Raw genomic sequence first — 20043 nt, forward strand, 5'->3', positions numbered from 1 at the left:
ATGCAAGCTTTGGTCAGTTTTTCAAAGAAAGAATTATGCTTCTACACATTTCAGTGACCTGGAATGGAGCTACAGAAGGTGAAAAAAAAATATAAGCTCTGAATTTTGATATTTTGCATCGACATAGAGACTGCACTTTGAGCAAGGGAACTGAAATATTCTGTAAAATTCCCTGCTTAAAACCCTTGGTGGTACCACACAGAACACCAGGATGTATTATTAATAAATCCAAGCGAAACGGCCAGCCAGCTGTGAGAACACAGGGAGAGAGAGACACTCACACAAAGCACCATCTTCAGTGAAAGGTTTGCTTTGGAGCTCTTTTCCTGAAACGAAAGCAAGGTAAACAATGTTTGTTTGGAGACCATTCTTAAACCGACAGGAGATTCTGTAAACACCTCCAGACTGCTAAGCCAGGGGTGGGGGGCACTGTGCAAGGTGGCGTGAAGGTTGTAGGAACAGCACCCTCTGTGCTCCTGGCGAAGGAAACAGAGCTTGTCCCCCCAAGGGCAACGCTGGTCTTTTCCTGTCCCACTCTGTGCAATGAGAAGCACTGCTCACTCCTGACACAGTCCTGGATGTGCTTGCTCTCGGGGCTGGATGTTTCCTCCTCTCCGTACTGCTCACACTCCTCAGAAGGAATGATGCCACAGCAGCACACCATGGCTCCAGCAGAGACCGTGTCATGGTTATGTGAGGCTGGGGCCAAAGGCACATGCAGATTAGGTGCTCCGTTTGCAGGCAGGCAACTGACTGCTGCTGCTTTAGACAGCCCTGCACAACTACTAACCTCCCAGAGGAGACTCCTGACAAAGCAAGGAAGTTCAGCCGACCCTCTCTGGTCCCAGACGGGCAGACCAGTAACTACTCCTGTACTTAGTCCACTGTATTTTCCTATAGATTTTTAAGCCTCCTTTGGAGAAGACTGAAATCTCCATTTGAGTCCTCTGTTCAATGGTCAGATTGAATTCTCATTTCTCTTCCTCTTAACAACAATAAGAAGCCATTTTGCTGCTTGTTATTCTCTAATAAGATTGCAATAATTTTGTATAGCTCTCGGAAGACATGCATTTGCTCTTATAATGCTAGAATAAGTAGGGTCCAGAAAAAGATGAATTGTCTGAATTATCCTTGATCTTACTCAGAAAATGGCTTTCTATAGAATTTTAAGTGAAGGGAATGTAATCTCTGGTGAGAATAAGTTCAAGTAGAAACAAGTCAGGTAGAATTAAAGGTTAAAGTTGATAGCAGTGTTAAGCTCACGTGTGAATATAGTTTAAATATCACAGTAGCAAGCCATGGATCTGTTAGACCAGTTCCTCATCCACAGCAAAGCCATAACATGCTTAAAAGAACAGGAAATCTGAATATATATATATATATATATATATATATATATATATATATATATTGTTAATGATGCCAAATGCATCAGAAACAACACATATATACTCAAATGAATGAAATTATTCATTTCAGCTGTTCTTATACTCAACATTTGCTTTCATGAACATTTAAGTAATCCAATTACACCAGGACAAATGTTTGTAGAAAATGAACAACGGAAATGTATGCTTGCAGTATTCGCAAGTTTCAGCTTCCATGTATGTCTCCAATTCTCATGTTCATGAGATTGGAAGAGAAAAAAAATACCACATGGCTTAGCCAAGCAATCAAAACCATATCTCAAACTGGTCCCAATTCAAAGCCAGGAAAGTTTTTACATAAATTTTTAGAAGCTCCAGGTTGCAGTTAGCCCTAGTCGTTCATGCTTGTTCCAGAAATTTCAGGTGTTTTTCATGCAGAAAAATTGTCAGCAATTATCAGATGTATTATTCACTGTGAGTTCTCACTTCATTTTCCTCTTAAAGTACACTTCTGGGGAGGAATACAAGAGCAGTATGATCTGGGCAACAAGCTCCTGTTCTCTAAGCAAGGAATCTTTCTTATGTTAATCATGTGGTACGCTGCATCCCACCACAGGTCTCAATTTGCAATTTATTTTGCTGTGAACCTGTATGGGTTGTGAATGCCCACAGAGGACATCGTGGAACAGCTAACTTTCACATAACTACATGTTACATATTTATATGCACTGTCAAAATGGTGGGAAGATACGAAATTCAGTTTCACTGGAAACTAGCAGGCTGAGCTATTTATAAATAAGTGTCTTATTTTTGGTGCTCTTCAGAAAATGTGATGAACAGTGAGTGATGAGCAATTTATGTTGCTGATCATTTGTATCACAATAGAGCATTGCGGTCTTTTTCTGGAGTCAAGTCTCTGTTAATTTAGGATCTGTATTACCCTACAGTCGAAGACAGGACCTCAGAACAAAGACCAGTGGGCAAGACGAAGAAAGGATGAAAGAAGCAAGGCACAATGAAAATGGAAGAGAAGGTACAAAATGGAGAAGCTGAAGCTGAGAGTTCCTGGGGATTCTGGGATCAATATTCAAAACAGACCACTCACCCATCTCTCTCTCTCAAAAAAAGATATCAGTATGAAGGAATCCTTTCCCACGAGTATTCTGCGCTGGAGGATTTTCTATTTATACAATGAAAGATAACATTAAACCAAATGTGGAATGATGAATGTGAAATAAATAGTTAGAAGAACTACGTGCTCTGAAGAGATCTTACCAGTCTAACAATGAAGAAAGCGGGTTTTCATTAACAAGTGTACACTTGTTACCCTCTACTAAGTAAATAATTCATACGTATAAAAAGATAATCATAAGGGCGACTGGATAATGATCATTTTGCCTTCCCGGGGCTGACTGCTGATGCAGGATTCTCCATCAGAGGACACAAGGGTATTGTTAACCACACTGGTCTTTCCAACATGTTTCTATACTAATACATTTTATAAGAACTTTCAAAGACGTGATTAATAGGTGTTGTTTTTTTTTCTCTCCAGAATCCCTGGGAAATTAACACTGATGCCATATTTGATCACTGCCTCCCTATTTATCACTACAAGAAAAACACCCAGTTGAGCTGAGCCTGCCAGCTGCACTGATCAGACACATCTACTCACACCCCGAGCACGCCTGGAAGCCAGCAAAGGGAATGCTGCTCCTCCCAACCTCTCTGTGCCCTTCAGACTCAAGCAGCACCTGAGCTCCACTCTACCAAGTCTTCTGCACAGCTTAGAATCCCCTGCCTCATGAAAAACATAAATGAGGTATTTGAAGCTCTGCAGCAGACAATTTTATTGATGTCTGTGTGAATTTGCCAGGAGCTGCCTCTCTGGGTGGCTTGCAGCAGCTGTGGATCGCTGGCCAGCCACACCAGGCAGTGTAACTGGTTTTGCCAAACTGGGAACAAGGGGGGATGTGGGGATCTTAGGGCACCGAATTCCCTCGGGCACACCACTTTCTTCTGGGGTCCTGAGGCACCCCAGCCAGCATCACCAAGTGTCACCAGTGCCAGCTGCGTGTTTATGGATGAGTGAGGAGGAAGGAGCGACGAGAGGAGTAAAACCTTGCTTCACAGCCCTGCTTCATTTTGTACTCAAAAAAGCCCTTGGAAAATCCTGTTTGGCTATCACAGCAATGACATTTAAAGCTTTCATGTCCCAAAGCTGAAACCAAAAGCACCGATGTGTTTTGCTTTAACTGCTTACTTCTGTTTCCCTCAAGGCTGTTACTGGGCATGTATTTGTCCCATCAGAGCTCTACATTTCAGCACCTATCACATGCAATTTAAGCTGAGGAAGCCCAGACAAGTCACTCTGTTTCACCTTGTTGCCCTCCTTCTAATGCAGGAGCAAAGCCCCATGCTGTCAGCTAGAACAGCTCCAGCACACTCTACAGAGGGCAGCTATCAGCTCCAAGTTATGTCCAGATCTATTTTTCCCATGTTCTGATGCTTATGTCGAGTACAGTAAATTCTTAGAAACAACTGTTCCCCTCCTAAGAGCTGTTTAACTGATATATATATGAATGAGCCTTACAAGCTGAGAAAGTGATAAATAATTATGCTTTCATCCAAAATAGCACCAGAAAATTATCAAAATGTGAATATTGACTTTTCATCTGATTTGAAAAAAAAAAAAAAGTTCTTTTTAAGCTGGTTTGAGTGAGTACGCTATTAAGATGAGTGTAGTGTAACTGCTTTATCAGTTGCAACGTTGTGAGAGCCTGATGCATAATACAGCTGCTCTTTTTGGCTATTAATTGCAATGCCTAATAGTTCTTTCCTTGCATCAAGTGCAAAGCTTCATTTTTAAAACCTCGATTTTTGCTCAAAGATCTGTCTTGTCTTTTAACTCTGTCTTAAGTTAGAAAGCCTAGTAAAATGTCTGATGAACAGCATGGGCAATCGTTTCCTTCACACTCTTAAAAAAGCTGAAAGTGGAATAGCACGCCGTTAGGGAAATGCTAAGAGTTTAAAATCTGCCTGTGCAGCATATCCATAGATTTTTATAATGCATTTCAAATACTTTCTACATTGTAAAATAGGCTTTGAAAGCTATCATCACAGATGAAAGCTGGTAAAAAAAAAAAGTAATAAAAATATTGTAGCAAGAAAAGGAAAATGGTGCCTGTTTCTGAATTTCCTGACATTTGATTTCTCCTCTATAACAGCAACAATCAAATGATTGCAGTAATTTCTCCATTTGCTGTGCTTTAGTGGCAGTGGAGGGTGCACCTGTGCTCACGATCACTCTTTCTCCCTTCCTGTCCACCTCCCCATCTGCAGGTGGGCAGATTCAGGTGACCGAAGCACTTCTGATAAAAGTTAATTAGCCAGAACACTGACAAGCAGATCTTTCCCGCTGGGTGCCAAGGGGAAACCTTCCCATCAGCTCCAGAGGGCTCTCCCAGCTCTGCAGCTCATTGCAAGGGGGGTGCCAAGCAGCTGTGTGCAGCCAAGGGACTCGGCACCATCTTCTTGCTCGCTGGGCTTGCACACACACCCTAGAGGTATGGATGGAGTGGCCGCTCATGGGGACAGAGGTGTTCACAGGCCCTCTGCGTACACCTGCGGGGTACATATATCCTATGTGCAAGCCAAAACCACACCCAAGGCCAGCTGTGTGCAAACATCTGGTTCCAGTGCCCTCCACCAGTGGCAGGTAATGCTGTGTTTTGCTGCGGTTTGTGGTGTGCCCTGCTGCCAAGTCCCTTCTCAGTCTTGGCAGCTCTTGGCATACTTGTCAATAATTGCCAGAAGTAACGTTAGGAGCTTGATGTGACAGCTGCGAAGCACTCGGGGCCAGATTGTGGACTTGTTAGTCACACTGCCGAGGAGTCCCTTGCACAAATGGCTTTGCTCGAGTGTGACTCCCTTAATAAATGAATCATCTATCATTGCTGCCTACTCAAGCTTAAATCCCTCTCCCAGTTCTGCTGTTACTTCCACCATCTGCACATCCTCTCCCCATGGTGGTGAGAACCAGCCTGGCTGATCAATGGGATACCTGCAGAAACGGGCAGCCCATCAGGGCCAGATCAGATGTAAAGAACAGACACTGATGTCCAATGATGCCATCCCACAGATGCTGTGTCTGGACTTGCTCCCATGTATTAGCAAGTCCTGTGTAGGTACCTACTGATCTTATGCTACATGTGTTGGCACGAGCTTGTTCTGTCTCATGGCAATGTGACATGCTGGACCAGAAGATGCCAGACCTCCACGTGGCAAAGCTGTTGGCTCAGCAGTCCCCTGGGAGGTCTATGTGACTTGTTTGGGAAGAATTACACACTGGAGGCAACAGTTCCTAACCAGGGAGCAAGGCAGCCCTGCCAAGTCAGCCCTGACATGGGAGAGATGCTTTGCTCTCTGCTTGGTGACCCCAGCGCCTGGTACAGTGATTTCATGTAAAACTCAGTTCTCCTGCTTTTCTGCTTCTGGAGGAACAGAATTTAAGAGTCACGGACGGGCATCTCCTCCTTTGTTTCTCAATTCAGTTTATTTTCTCCTTATCTCCCCCTGTGTCACTTACACTTATGCCTATAGTTTTCTCCCTGTGATTTCTTGTTTTCTTCCCTCTCTTTTCTGTGTCCTTTTAGCTATTCAGAATAAACTCTGCAAGTACTGGAATGGCAGCAAGATTCGGGGGGTCCTTTTGTTCGACTGAATGGAAAACACGATGCTTCCCCTCTTTGAAAGCTCTTCACTCACATCTACAGAAACATGATTCTTCTTGGAAAGACAGATACGGAATGTGGAAAAAAACTACGCTTTTTCCAGTTTTCTGTTAATCACAAGTATATAAATTCTAGCTGTGATATGCCTCGATTTCTTATACATACAAAAAATTGCAAGGAAAGCCGCGCAGAAAATGAATGGAACACACATTTTATTTGATGAGCTTTCAATATTTCCTTTGTTTAAATAATAAGCAACCCATTAAACATACCCTAGATAAGGATGTTTATAAGTGGTCTTTGAATTTAATTGTGAGCATCAAATTGAATAACATACAGCAGGACAAGATACTTGGCTATTTGCTAATTTCCACAGGTTACTTAGATCTGCTACGTATTTTAGTGGAAATATGAGGTGCTCACACTTTTTTGGACAAATTCTCGAGGGAAGTTATACTGAACACCCTAACTTACATTTGTCTGTTTGCTGCCGTACTTCTGTGTTCATATAGTATCTACTAGTATCTACTATCTCAGCCAATTTTTACTTAGTGAACACCACTAAGTTTGGTGTTTCTTCTGACAATGGCTGTCATTCAGTAAAATAATAATTAATGGTTTAACCCTGCCATAGTTTTTTCACTCATCATCAACATGTGTTTGTCCAGTATATTATAAAAGACCTCTTCTAGGCTATACAATGAGGAAGACATAATTTTGCAAATACCCAGAAGAGCAAAAACACAAAAGAAAACATCATGGATGTTGTTGAATCCAATGTTAACTTTTTTTTTCTTTTTTTTTCTTTTTTTTTTTTTTTTATCAGAAAAGCTGCACAGGATGAGGAATGATAAAATCTTGTTACTAACATGCTTGTACATTTTCTCCAAAATCTACTATCATATGATGAGTACAGCAAGGAAGGGGACTAACAGACAAATGTACATCAGGCTACAAGGCAGGTACCTTTGCTTCTGATTTTTTGTATGAATTCAGCGTATTTTCTTTTAGTTTATATAATAAATGTCTACTGGCACAGTATTCAGCTAAGAGTATCATCTTTCCTCCACCTCCTTTCCAAATTGTAACACTTAACCCCCGAATTGTTAACACTTAATCCCCCTTTTCAAATGGAATTGATATAACTAAAACTGCAACATAGCATATGAAGTTGACTATGTGATTTGATAAAGCTTGACAGAACCAGATGCACTTCAAGAACAAAGTGATCATTGACATAATTTTATCAAAAGATTCACAGAGTCAGATACCCTAAATAATTACAGACATGGTGCACATTCTGAATCTGGGTAGTCAACCTTTGCTGTATTTGAGACATTTTGCTCATGGCTGAGCTGAAGCCACTCGAACAGAGAATGTCTGGAGCATGTATTTCAAACAATCCTGCACTATCCAGCTTCTAGTGTCTCAAATCAGCATGTTGCCTCCAACTCAGAAATAAGCAGACATGCAAACTGAGGCATGACTAACATTTCCTCAAATAATAATTGCCAGGAAAAAGAAAAGATAAGCGTACAGAAAATTATTGATAGTGAATTATGTTATGATTGGTGGTTGACCAAACCAAGCCTCACAACTTGTGTTACAAACTACGAACACTAGAAAATAAGAACACCTTTACACTACCATCAGTGTTTAAGACATTTAGGTGATTTTAAGAAGGCTGCTGAAATATTTCACAGCAATTTAGGTGATAAGGAATACTAAATAAGCTTCTAGTATTACAAAGAACTTCAAGTCTTAAACTAATATATTTGTAAACACATTTCCAACTCATGATACTGCTCCTCCATAAGCAACAAAACAGCTGACAAAATGAGATAATCTTGCAACTCAAAGTTTTGTATACGTTTATCTTATGCCATACTGTAAGCTGCAAGATATCCCTATTTTAAAAGCACAATGGTAGGATGGCAAATTCAGTGGGTTTCTGAGGGGCTTTATTCTAGAAGGGGGGTTGGAAATAGTACTGAAAGTTCACCCCAGCAGAGTACTGAGTACTCAGAGAGTACAGCAGAGTGCTCCTTCTTTCTCAATGGGATGTTAGAATTAAGGATCCAGAGGAGAGAACTCACCACTTTCCTGCATTCCAAAAAAACGATCCTTTGCGAACACAATGAACTGAATCCTCCTCATATAATGTAAGCAGTATAAAGAAGGTAGTTCTTTATTTTATTTCTACTGACCCATGTTTCTGTGTATGCAAAGCTTCTTTTTAAACAAAATGTTCTTAAGAAAGTCACCATAGGTAGGTAGGCTGCAATTTTCAGTTTTAATCAAGAACTGAAACAAATGGATGTCCTCTAACAGAATTTCAAACAGTGTTTGCAGACAGGTAAGGATGACCCTGGAGTATCAGGTGTACAACAGGTGGAGAAAACAGACCCTGAACTAAGGCACCGAACAAGAAAAAAAAAATCAAAATACATTAGGTGCCAGTGCAACTTCTGAATGTTATGCCAACTTCACTTTCAGAAAACTTCAGTGCTTTCTGATCATGGACCAGAATATAAACAAGAACTCCCTTCCCTTCAATACACATCATCTGTCAACTTCAAGGTAACAGACAGATTGGCTTCAGCCAACAACCCAGTGAACCATCAAAACTCTGCACATCCTACAGCCTGTGATGCTCAACACAGACCAGGACCACAAGTAAAACCATTCTCAGAGCAACAATGCGAGGACTACGTACAATATTGGGAAGAAGAGCACATCAGAGGCAGGAGATGGCAGCAGTTAGCAGGTACCTGAGTTCACCTTGATTCTGAAATGGGATCAGTGAGCAAGCATTGCATTGCTGTGTTTCAGTGGAGGACTGTTGCAATGAGGAGATCTCTCACATGACACCAGGACAACGATGTTGCTAGCAAAATGTGAGTTACACCTCTAAATTTGTGTTTAAAGAAATTATGACTCTAGGAAAACTGGCTGCAGGCAAACTGTGGTTTTACATTAGGTGGCAATAGAAAAAGACTCTTGCTTTATAGCAGAACTATAGCCTAAATTGTGCAAGTTTCAAAAGGAGCACTACAGCAGAACTGCAGACAGACCTTTATCTGAAGAGGAATGGCCTTTCAATTTCCATCCTTTTTACCTTTTGTTCCCCCAAGAACATCTCTCACAAACCCTCCTCAAGTGCCCAACAGTTGTGTGCCACTCTATTTATGCAGTGAGCTGAGGAGGGCTGATCACAGAGAAAGACTGAACACATATTGCTCCTCTATACAGTAGCTAGTACAAACTCCAATATGTGGACCAAGTCAAATCAGCAATGGCAGATTGAACTACCAGAGGCTGCAGTTAGGCAGATGTTTGGCAGCATCCCCTGGACAATAAGACTTTATATGTTTTGTTCTGTTTTGTTCTATTTATTTTTTGCCAATCAGAAAAAGTTTTCAAAAGTGCAATCCTGTCTTGAAGGAGGAAGAAAACTGCCTCTGAGCTATTAGGTAGAGAGAAGCTTTTCCTCATCCCCACTCCCTTTTTCTTTTCAAAAGAAAACTTAATCTCTTTAAAAAAAAAAAAAAAATCAACCAAACAAAAAATCAGATGTTAGTGGTGAGTTTCTTTTAAAGCCTCTGTTCTGAGCACGAGCTTCCTATTTTACCAGGAAATTCACCGTTTAACCTAAAACTCTGATTTGATTTATGTATTCTTTTGACCCTCCCTGAAGTCATAGCAGTGATCAGCAGTGCTGGCAATTCCAGTTACTCAGGAAACCAGATAAAGCATGGATGGGCCATGCAGGAACTAAGATGATTCAGATTTATTTTGCTGTTTTGTTGCTCTGAGAAGACTCCTTTTAATGTTAAAAGACATCAGAGCTACTGATTTATCTGAAGCACACTAAAAATACTCCATTAGTTCTGAAGTTTGGAAAATGCTGCTGCAAACATTATCTCCCTTGTGTTTCTGATACTATCTCCTGTAAAATAGAAATTATAGGTTATATATGGGCTATCCTTCCCAAACTCTTGGCTCTGTACTAGAAATGATATCCCTGTATCTCCTTGTGGTTCATGTTCCCTATCTCTTTTCCCTGTTCCATTTCTGGGAAAATTATTAATGACATTGGCAGTCTTGGAATGAAAAAATGAAGTGTGCTTCTTCCTTCAAACACACGTAAGATGACAAGCCTTGCCTCAATGACATCAGTGCACATGAGCTGCTGTCTCCAAAATAATGATCTGTCAAAGCTTTAGTGCAATCTGCATTTGTGTAAGTAGTAAAGAAATCCAGCGGTTTTTTGCTTACTGAATGATGGTGATAAATTGTTACTTTTGCTTACTGAGAGTGTGAAAATTTACAGGAGTGACAGTAAACTCAGAAAAGTAAACAGCTTTTTTCAGGTCACAACAGTGTCTGGATTTACTGTCAGTATATGTTCATCACTAAATCACATATACAAATCAAAATGAAAAAAAAAGTTACATTTTACTCTGTGTAGCATCCCTTGCAGCTGTCTGTGTGTTTTGACACAAACAACCCTGAGCCTTCAGCAAAAGCTGTTGCCTGTGACAGGACAAGCCTGTATCTTTGTGATGGTTGTTGCCATGTGATTGTTAATTGCTGTGTGGGAACATTGTGAGCTTTTTTATCCCCTTAACTTCAGAAGGGTAGAATTGAATCAGAAACATAAGTTTAAGGATGCTCGAGCACAGCATTTGAAAGCACTAGGCATCCAGCTTACTTTGGATGCCTACTTTTGACATTTTTGACCATAGATCTCCACTTGATGTTATACTTTTGAAGTGTCGATTGTAATAGAGGCAACAGCCAGTAATATTAAAACATATTTCATTTCTAGAAACTGATCTTCCTTTTCATTTCAAGTACTGCTTTTTGCCATGTTACAGAATATCTACTCAAAGAGCAAAGTGTTTTTCAATTACAATGAGTATTTGCTTATTATAAACTTCTCTATGAAGTAGTAAGACTGTTAGCACTCAGCAGCAGCACAGGTGTCACATTTGTACACTCCCATCATGGCACAACATGGAAAATGAGATCTTGTTTGTTGCTACTGTAAAATCATCCTAACAAAACCTTGGAATAAGAGTGAGGATTTGCTGCTAGGACACTGCCCACCATATGTAATGTCTGTTAGCACATCTGTGATGCTCCTGAAGGAAAAGCTCTTCAAGGGCAAGTGTTTGAGGGGTTCGCTGCCAGCGACCTGCAGGGAGGGAGGCTCCACGCAGGCTGCCGCATCCCACCTCAGAAGTAAAGTTAGCCCCCAGCTCTCAGCCTTCTCCTCTCTGAAAATAATGTCTACTCAGACTATTTATGAACAAAATCTGCCACAGTGACACTGCTGACTACTCCCTCTAGCGCTGCTAGAGGTGGTCAGCCTATGGCCCTGGGCCTGTGGAGCAGGAAGGTGGGAGGCCAGGGGGATGTCCACTTCACACCATTACTAGTGTGAGACAGAGCGACAAAATCCTGGGGTACAGTGGGCAGTAAGGCGTCAGGGGGTGTTATGGCCAAACTTGTCGGGTCCCTGGGACAGGGACAGTGTTGGAAATCCCATAACAGTGGGAAGTGTGTGAGGTAGGGCTTCCAGAGTTGGCCAAAACTGGTGTATACTACATGAGGGTATGAAACAAAGTGTTCAGAGAGATGTTCAGTCTTTCCGATCCAATTCTGGAGATTAATAGGCTTGTATTACCTGCTGGCCTTTGAATAAGGCTGAGATTTTTTTAAATCCACAAAGCCTTGAGTGATTTTTTTAGCTCATCTGAAAAAAAATTAATCTATTCAGCACTTAAGCACAGGTTTAATGTCTGGCATTGGTTTCATTGCCATTGAAGACTGACTTTTAAACATCTGCTTATGAACAAAGTCCTGATTTGGACAGATTTATCCAATGAAGACCTCCATGGCAATGAGCACTTGCCTCCCCAGTGAGAATAACGTGAAAGGAAAGTATGAACCTTGGAGTTTGCAGAAAGGAACAATGTGTATAACCCTGCATTGAACGTGTCTTTTGTGTGTCCTCTGGCAGCTTCAGATGAACTCAGACCCATCTGGAATGGAACAGAAAGTATTTCTGATTTTAACAGAGCAGGGAGATGTTCAGTTCGGGCTCTGGTCTTAGGAAGCTTTGGCTGTTGACTCAGGTACAACTGAGAGTGTAACTGAAAGGTTGGTAGATTTAAGAGAGAGAACGTGGGTGCTACATGCACCAAACACACAGCAGTCATGGCAGTTGGTGGCATTGATTACCCCTGAGTTTGTGCAAAAATCTGCAGAGAAACTCAAATTACCTTTTTTTTTTTTTTTGCTGAGCTAGAGAAAACTAGCTGAGTTTAGACCAGCACACAGTGGCTGAGCCTTCAATTACAGACTAGCACTTTTCCCACCTTTTCTGTCACCACCTAACTCAAGAAATATAGAAGATACATATCCAGGCTATGTTTTTTGTATTTTGCAAAGCAAATTCAATTGGTAATCTTTTTTTTCCTAATTACATTTTGAGCACAAAGTTGAGCTATGTCTTTTTATATAAAGCAATTGTTTCTCCTGGCTACTCAAATGGCAGCTTCTGCCATTTTACTCGCAACTTCCCTTGCATGGGCGACACGGATGAGAGCATTTTCCTCCTACTCTTGCCAGAACACGATTTCTGGCATGAAACCCACACTGGCAACATATTGAGCTGTTATCTTTTTCCAGAGTGTGCAACATTAAGATGCTGTCTCTGCATGATAGAAAGTTTAGCTCCCCTCGGATACTACTATTATTTGTGCCTAGGACAGTCAAGCACGCTGACTTTCTTTGCTACTACTTTAGCTACACGATCAAACAGACACAGTCAGAGTTTAGTTTCTACTATTTTAGCTGGGCAATTCAGTGCTCCAAAAACCAAATCTAACGGAAATGCATGAGCTACAAGTAAGGAAAAAAAAAAAAAAGCTAATGCTTTAGACAGCTCAATGAAAAGTCAAGTTACAGTGAGCAACTTCCCTAAAATCTGTCACCTGCTGAACGATCGACACTATCCCACACCAACAGTGCACTGCATTCACACCAGCAACAAATAAGCATCCTGGACGTTCATTTCAACCTCTTTTTTTTTTTTTTTTTTCCATTTATTTTGGCTCACAACCTTCTTTTGGTCCGGGAAGCTTCTCCAACGGACAAGCCGAGGACCTCCAGAGGAGCCCCTTGCCACCAGGCAGTGGTGGACCGCGGGAGCCCGTCTTCTCCTCTCAGCCCAGCAACTCGGCGCGGGCTGAGCTGTCACCGCCGGGTCCTTCTCCCGTGCAAGCTCGGGGATGCTCGCTCGTCCCCCGCCGCCCCGGGGCTCCCACCTGGGGTGCAGAAGCGTGGTTCCCCGCAGACACCAGGCGGGACCCGCTCCCTGCTGCTCCCCACTCCGCCCGCAGCCCACCGCCCCGGCGCTGCGGGGGCTCGGCGCTGCCTTCTCGCCGTGCAACGGGGGCCCGCCTCCCCCCGTGTGCCCCCTCCCCAGCTCCTTACCGGGCTCTGCCGGGGGAACTCGCCGAGCACGATGCTGACCACGGGGATGCGCAGCGCCGCCGAGACGAAGTCGAGCTCCAGCATCTCCCCGCGGCTCTGCGGGAAGGCGAGGATGGCGGAGACCCCCTGCACCACCACGGTGTGGCAGAGGCTCTGCAGGAAGGACGCGGGGTCGTTGCTCCACGAGGCGCTGGGGGAAGAGAAGGGGAAGAGGGGCAGGTCGCCCAGCCCCGCCTCGATCGCCATCACCACCTCCAGGGACAGGTTGTAGGGCAGCAGCCCGGACACGCCGTTCAGGTTCGCCACGGCCAGCAGCAGCGCGTCCCGCGGGGAGGGCGCGGGGGGCGTCCGCATCTCCCCGTCGCCCCCCGGCCGCCGGCCCCGGGACCCCGCCGGGAACCCCCCCTCGGGGCCACCGCCTCCTTCCACCGCCCCCTCCCGGGGCCAAGCGTCGGGGACCAAGCGGGGCTGCAGGTGGGTGGCCCCCACCCTGACTGTGTGCCCGATGCGCCGCAGGATCTGGCAGGGCTGCGGGTGGGACGCGGAGCCCGGCACCGCCGCCAGCATCAGGGCGCAGGGCGGCAGCAGCAGCAGGCACGCCCGGACCACGACACCCCGCACCCCCGGCCCCTGCATGGCCCGGAGACCCCCGCCACGACCCCCGCCGCTTCCACCGGCCCCGCCGCCGTCCCGCCCCGCATCAGCCGCTCCGCGGCCGGCCGGCAGCGGCATCAGCCGCGGCGGGCGGACCCCGCACGGAGCCGCCCCCGCCGCCGCCCATGGAGCCCCGCTATCACCGCGCCCCCTCCCCGGGGACGGAGGAGGAGGAGGAGGAGGAGGAGAAGGAGGAGGGGGCTCAGCCCCCGGACCGCCCCTCGCGGACCCCTGGCTGTGACGGGGAGCACCCCCACACGGTGCAGTGTCCCGCACTCCCCCCGCACTCCCCCCACCCCCCACGTGCAGCCCCTCTTCCCAGGCTGCAGCCCCCTCCCCAAACTGCACCCCCCTCGCCCTGGCTCCCCTTTCTCCGCAGCTTCCCCCCTCCGCCCCCTGCCCCCTGCCGGGCTCCGGGAAAAGTTGGGGCTGCCGGGCGGCGGTCGCTGGGCTGCGCTGCGCTCCCACCGGGAGGGACGGCGAGCGGCGGCCCCGCGCCGGCTCCTCCCCGGGCAGCCGGGACTTGTAGTCACCGCCGCCCCCGCCGGCCGGGTGCCGCCCGCCCCCCCGGGGAGGAAGGAGGGGGCTAACAGGGATGCGCCCGCTCCCTTCCTCGGGGGCGCGTCCCGGGACGGCCCCGACGGATGCCCCCTGTAGGGGGTTTCGGCCAGGACTGCCCGCCCGCAAGAGCAGGAGGGGGGTCTGGAGGAGGGGGGGGGGGGGAGGGCGCGGAGAATGTGCCCCGCGGCTGTGTGGACCCCCTCGGCCCTTCTGCAGTGGGTGCTGCGCTGGGTGCCTTCGTGGTGCAGCCGCCGCTTCACGGGGAGCCGCTCCTCGGCGTGTGCGAGCCGCAAACGCTTTCTAAAATCGCGTCTGTGACAGAGAGCGCTTTGCTCGAGGGAAAACAGGGCAGAGAGGGGACGGGCGCGACGGTGTCCGGGGCTGTGCAGTCTCCGCCGCGCCTCGGTGCTGGTAATTTGCCCTAATCCCAGGCAGGGTCGGGAGCCGTGCTGACACCCGGTTTAATGCTCTGGCCGGTGCACTAGAGCTCTCTGATCTTATTTCTGCGCTCCGCGATTCGTCTCCCGGACCGGCACCATGTCCCCCAGCCACCTTGCGCACCAAAGGGGCGATAACCTCTGCGGCACGGCGCACCGACCCGGGGACACCTGGAGCCCAAACCTCCTTGGTGCCTCTGGCAGTCCTGACTGCCTTCCCTGGCTGGTTCAGTGCTGCGGGCTCCTGTGCGGAAGGACAGACGGAGACCCTCGCTCTTGGAGCGGTCAGAAATCCTTGTTTAACTCCTGTACAAGCAGCTCACCTTGCCTGAGTGCTGGTCTTGCTCTCTAACGTAAAGAGCTCCTCTCCTTTGAACGTTCACCTTCCTCCCCCTTTCTCTGAGTTTTATCCTCAGAGGTGTTTATGAAGTAACATCATATGCTCCCTTTCTTTCTTTCTTTCTTCCTTTTTTTTTTTTTTTTTTTTAATTTGATGTACACAGAATCCGTGTAGCAGGAGACACTTAGTCATGCTCTAAAGATGTGGTCACTACCCTCTGACAGCTCTGTAGGGCACGTTTTCTGAACTAAATTCATCTTCTGTGAGGGGAGCTCACTGGCGGTGTACACAGTATTCAGAGTGAGGTCTTACCAAGGTCTTGTACAACCCTGCTGATATTTCTCTGTCTCTATAAAATGGTTTCACCTCCGATGTCCTTAGGTCCATCATGTTACCACTGTTTCACACCTGTGTGCATTACCATTGTCCAACTGATCTGCAAAGCCAGAACTTCCTTCACATTGCACCTCGATTCTCACATGGCTCTTGGTGGTGGTCCCTTGGTAGCAAACTGCAAACAGCAGAGTGGTGGTGTGTATGTCAAGACTGAATGCACTGCCTGCTGTGTGCAGAAGTGAGGTAATACTGTGATTAAGGCATGAGTTAATAATGTTTTTTCCCCCTTTTTTTCCTTTTTCTTCTAGCCTTAAAATCACATCTATTTCTTGGCATCTTTATCTTTGATCAGCCCTCATTCCACCTGTACCTTTTCCTCAACTGTTTTGAAGGAGTGGATCATATTAACACAAGTATTCAAAGTCTCCTCCCTTAGCAATAAATAATTATTGGCTGGGAGAACTGGCTTTGAATATAGAAGGTTTCACACAGTGCAGAGAAAAATGGGTTTCTTTTCCCAAAGACACAAGAGCTAGATTTCAGGTGGTAAGCATGAACTCATGTGAGCTCTGTACAGCTCCAGAGGAGTATTCTGTGTTTGCATCTTTTTTCTCAGGCTTGGAAAAAACTGGTAAGCAAATAATTACTCTGCTGTGCAGTTAAGTAATGACTTTTCTTTGGGATTTTCATTGAAACTAGTCACGAAATACTGGGTCCACTGTGAGAGAGGGTATTTTTGTCATCCACAAGTACAACCAGCATCTTGGAAACCCTGTGACTTCTAGCCTAATATTTAGAGTAACAAGGTCTATAACACTAATACAAGTTTTACATAAGTATCTCGGTTTCAGAAGTACACAGCCCCAAGCTTGGTCATTGGATAAAATGCATTAAAATTTTTATAAGGAACAATAAGTCTTGTGTGTCTTAACAGACAGCCTAAACTGTCATTTATCTGAAGCTTCATTATAGGAGCGGCTCCTTGTATGGCTTTAGGGCACAGGTTGCACAGTCAGAAAAATAATAGTAAAAAAAAAAAAGCTTTCAGGGAGTGTAATCAAGCAGATTATTGAAAAAGATCTGAAAATTACAGAAGAATTCAATTAAGAAAGGGAAATCAGTATCTCCATTTTGTTTATTTGTTTGTTTGTGGATTATCTATGAGCAGATTGCAATTTCTGCTCTTTTTGGTGATCATGCAGTCCCAGTCTTGGGATTAGTGCTGTAGATAATTCCTGGTTTGGAGCTCATTTTTGAGCAATTCATGGCAAGTGGTCACAGACAGAAACCTGAACTGTGTGGAAAGGGGGAACTCTGCAGGTGATACAAGAATTTTGACTTGAAAGACTCCAGTGCTTCACAGATCGATTATCTATAGCAACAAATTATGAATTGCTTTTCTTTGCATTTTTATTTTTTTTTAATTTTCACTCAAATATATTCCTGTTAATAAAGTTCTCCAAAATACCCTTGATATACCAAAGTATTTAAGCACAGGCTTTAATTAAGAAGACACTTACACCCTTAAGTGCTGTTCTGTAAGAATCTGGAATATTTGTAGAAAGTGGTCTGAGAAAGGATGTAAACCTCACTGGAGTGTATACATGCAACATTTGGAAGATTGTGTAATCAATTTATTTGCATAAATGTGCATGTGGAAAAGAGGCACATTTTGTTTGGATTAATAAAGAAATCTGAGACTGCTGTGAGTCAACTGCACTCTGCTTTTCAGCAGCATTGCGGTCCTTCTTCCAAGGCAGAATGAATTTTTAAATTTTAACAGATTATTGTTTTTTGTTTGTTTGTTTGTGTTTTTTTGTTTTGTTTTTTTTTTTTTTGTGTGTGTGTGTGTGTGCGTGTTTTTTTTTTTTCATCTTCAGCCCAAGGACTGGCTGCCTTCTACTTTCCCCTTTCTCATGGGGGCTGCTGTAGCAAGAGCATCTGTTCTGCTCTTCCTCCTGTGCCAGTCAGTCAGCTGAAATAAGACCAGGCAGCTTGGCGCAGGCAGATGGACCTTCTGGGGATCAGCTGTCCTCTTGGGTAACCACAAACAGAGCAATGCTGGTGGCATTGGCTGCTGGGGACAGTGACCACAGAAAATGTTCAGCCTCTGTCAGTGGCTGAGCCTCGCCCTTAAAGCTGGGGAAAACCCTTCAGCAATGAAAAATGTACTGGGGAGATGTGATTAAAATCCCCACTCATGTTCCTCTTGCTGCTCTTTCCACTTGCTTGGCTCGTGATTTCTATGAAGGAGAGTTAGTTTGTGTCCTGGGATGCAGAACGATTGTCCTGTTTGTGTTCAGTGTCCTCCTGCAAGGGCTGGCCCCTCCGAGCAACTTGGCTCGCTTGGAAGCAGGTTGTGCTGTCCTCCCATTTGAGACTGTGTTTCTCTGCTTTCCTTGCTCCGCGGGGGAGGCTGCCCAGGCTTGACAGAGCATGATAGCCAGTTGCTTAAGCTCATGTTCATCCATCCCTTTTTCAGCCCCTCAGATTTTTCAAAAACATCTGAGTCACTAGCTGAGATGCAGGGTGTCATCACTGTCTCTTTAGCCCTGGATAGGGGTGAGGGATTTATTATCGGTCAGCCTGCAATGAAATTATTTTCCCTTTTTGCTTTCCAATGATGATAACCATCACTGAAAAATGAGAAATAGGGAAAAGCACTGGAACAAGCTTTAGAGCACTGGCACAGGCTGCCCAGAGGCTGTGGAGTCTCCTCCTTGGCGATCTCCAAAACACACCTGGACATGGTCCTGAGTAGCCTGCTCTGGGTGGCCCTGCTGGAGCAGGGATTGGACCAGACAGATTCAGAGGTCCCTCCCAGCCTCAACCCTTCTGTGATTCTGTGAAAAATAAAGCATTCAGGTAAAATTTACTTTTCCATTCTCAAAGAATTATCTGTTTGGTTTTTTTTTTTTTTTTTTTTTTTTTTTTTTTTCCTATGTAGAGGCTCAAATTATCTAAACACAGTTTCAAACATTTCAGCATGTCAAGTTTTTCATTTTATTTACCATTATAAGGGGAAAAGAGAGTCAAAATAAAATTCTGAATGTTCCTTTCATTCCTTCCTCCACAAATCTTTTTCCCAGCCAGAAGTATTTATGAATTTGCAAACACCTTCAGGCAGCCAAAGCTGAATTAAGTATGTTGAGTACTTAAGTAAGTTAAGTATGTTTGAAAAACTTCATCTTGCCCTTGTGCAGGTATGGTGTGAATCTACAGTGCAGCTGCTACTCCAGATTTACACCTGTAAATTTCCTGGAGCAGACAGGCCTGCTGTTGAATCCTAACCAGCCCTTTGAAGTTAATTTGATTTTCACCAGTCAGGACCAAGTGCTCCTTTGCTGCTTCAGAAATGAGAACGAGACAGTTCCTACTCCCTGAACAAAGCTCTCATTTTCTTTCTCCTGGCAGTACAAGTCCAGAATAACTCCGATACTGTCAGACCTATCTTGGCTTTAACTTATACCCAGGATGCACAAAGAGCAGGTGAGAAAAATGTGTGGTGAGGTGTTTTATACCTTCTCTCCGTTTTGGCTACAGTCTTGTAGCATTGCCAGGCAGCAGCAGGCAGCCCACTGCCCCTTCCAGTTTTGGTGGTCTCTTCTCTGAACCTGGTATTACCACAAGGTCTCAAGACACTCTGGGTACCTATAGATGGAAAAAAAGTAAGCAACTAGTATTCACTTGCAGCTTCTTCCCACCACTTGAATGGTATAAAGGTAATGTTTCCACTGCCAGAAGGGCAAAGTAAGGGTTTCCTTGCAGGTGGAAACTGTTCTCTCTGGTAATGCAAGTGATCCAATCGGTCGCTTTTACTGCTGCTTGTCTGAAGTGGCGGTATATATCTTCCCCAACAAGCTGCTATAAAACCTTTGCAACATTCCCACTTGCCACTTGTTATGTTCATGACATATATTTTGAGTTTGATACTTGTTCATATTTTTCAACTTGCCGGTCCTCCTGTAGCTCCCCCCTGCTGTTCTCACCTTCGAGATTCATTAATCTTGGGCAAAGCCAAAACTAGTAGAGAAGTACCCTACAATCCAGTTCAGCACTAAGCCTGCAGATATAACTACCTGAAGTTTCTGCCACTGCCTGTAGCTGCTTTT

General features: G+C 44.9%; 1 protein-coding gene across 1 annotated transcript in view; it reads right to left on the bottom strand.

Annotated features, from left to right (window-relative positions):
* Positions 1-14335, bottom strand: part of GRIN3A (glutamate ionotropic receptor NMDA type subunit 3A) — a gene marked incomplete at both ends in the record, with an annotated part of 70789 nt that extends 56454 nt beyond the window's left edge. Inside the window, one exon of the mRNA XM_084305157.1 lies at positions 13604-14335. Coding sequence (XP_084161283.1) covers positions 13604-14335 — 732 coding nt within the window. The remainder of the gene's footprint in view (positions 1-13603) is intronic.
* Positions 14336-20043: the final 5708 nt, after the last annotated feature.

The sequence above is a fragment of the Netta rufina genome, assembly GCF_964035555.1.
Source record: "Netta rufina genome assembly, chromosome: Z".
Classification (NCBI taxonomy): Eukaryota; Metazoa; Chordata; class Aves; order Anseriformes; family Anatidae; genus Netta; species Netta rufina.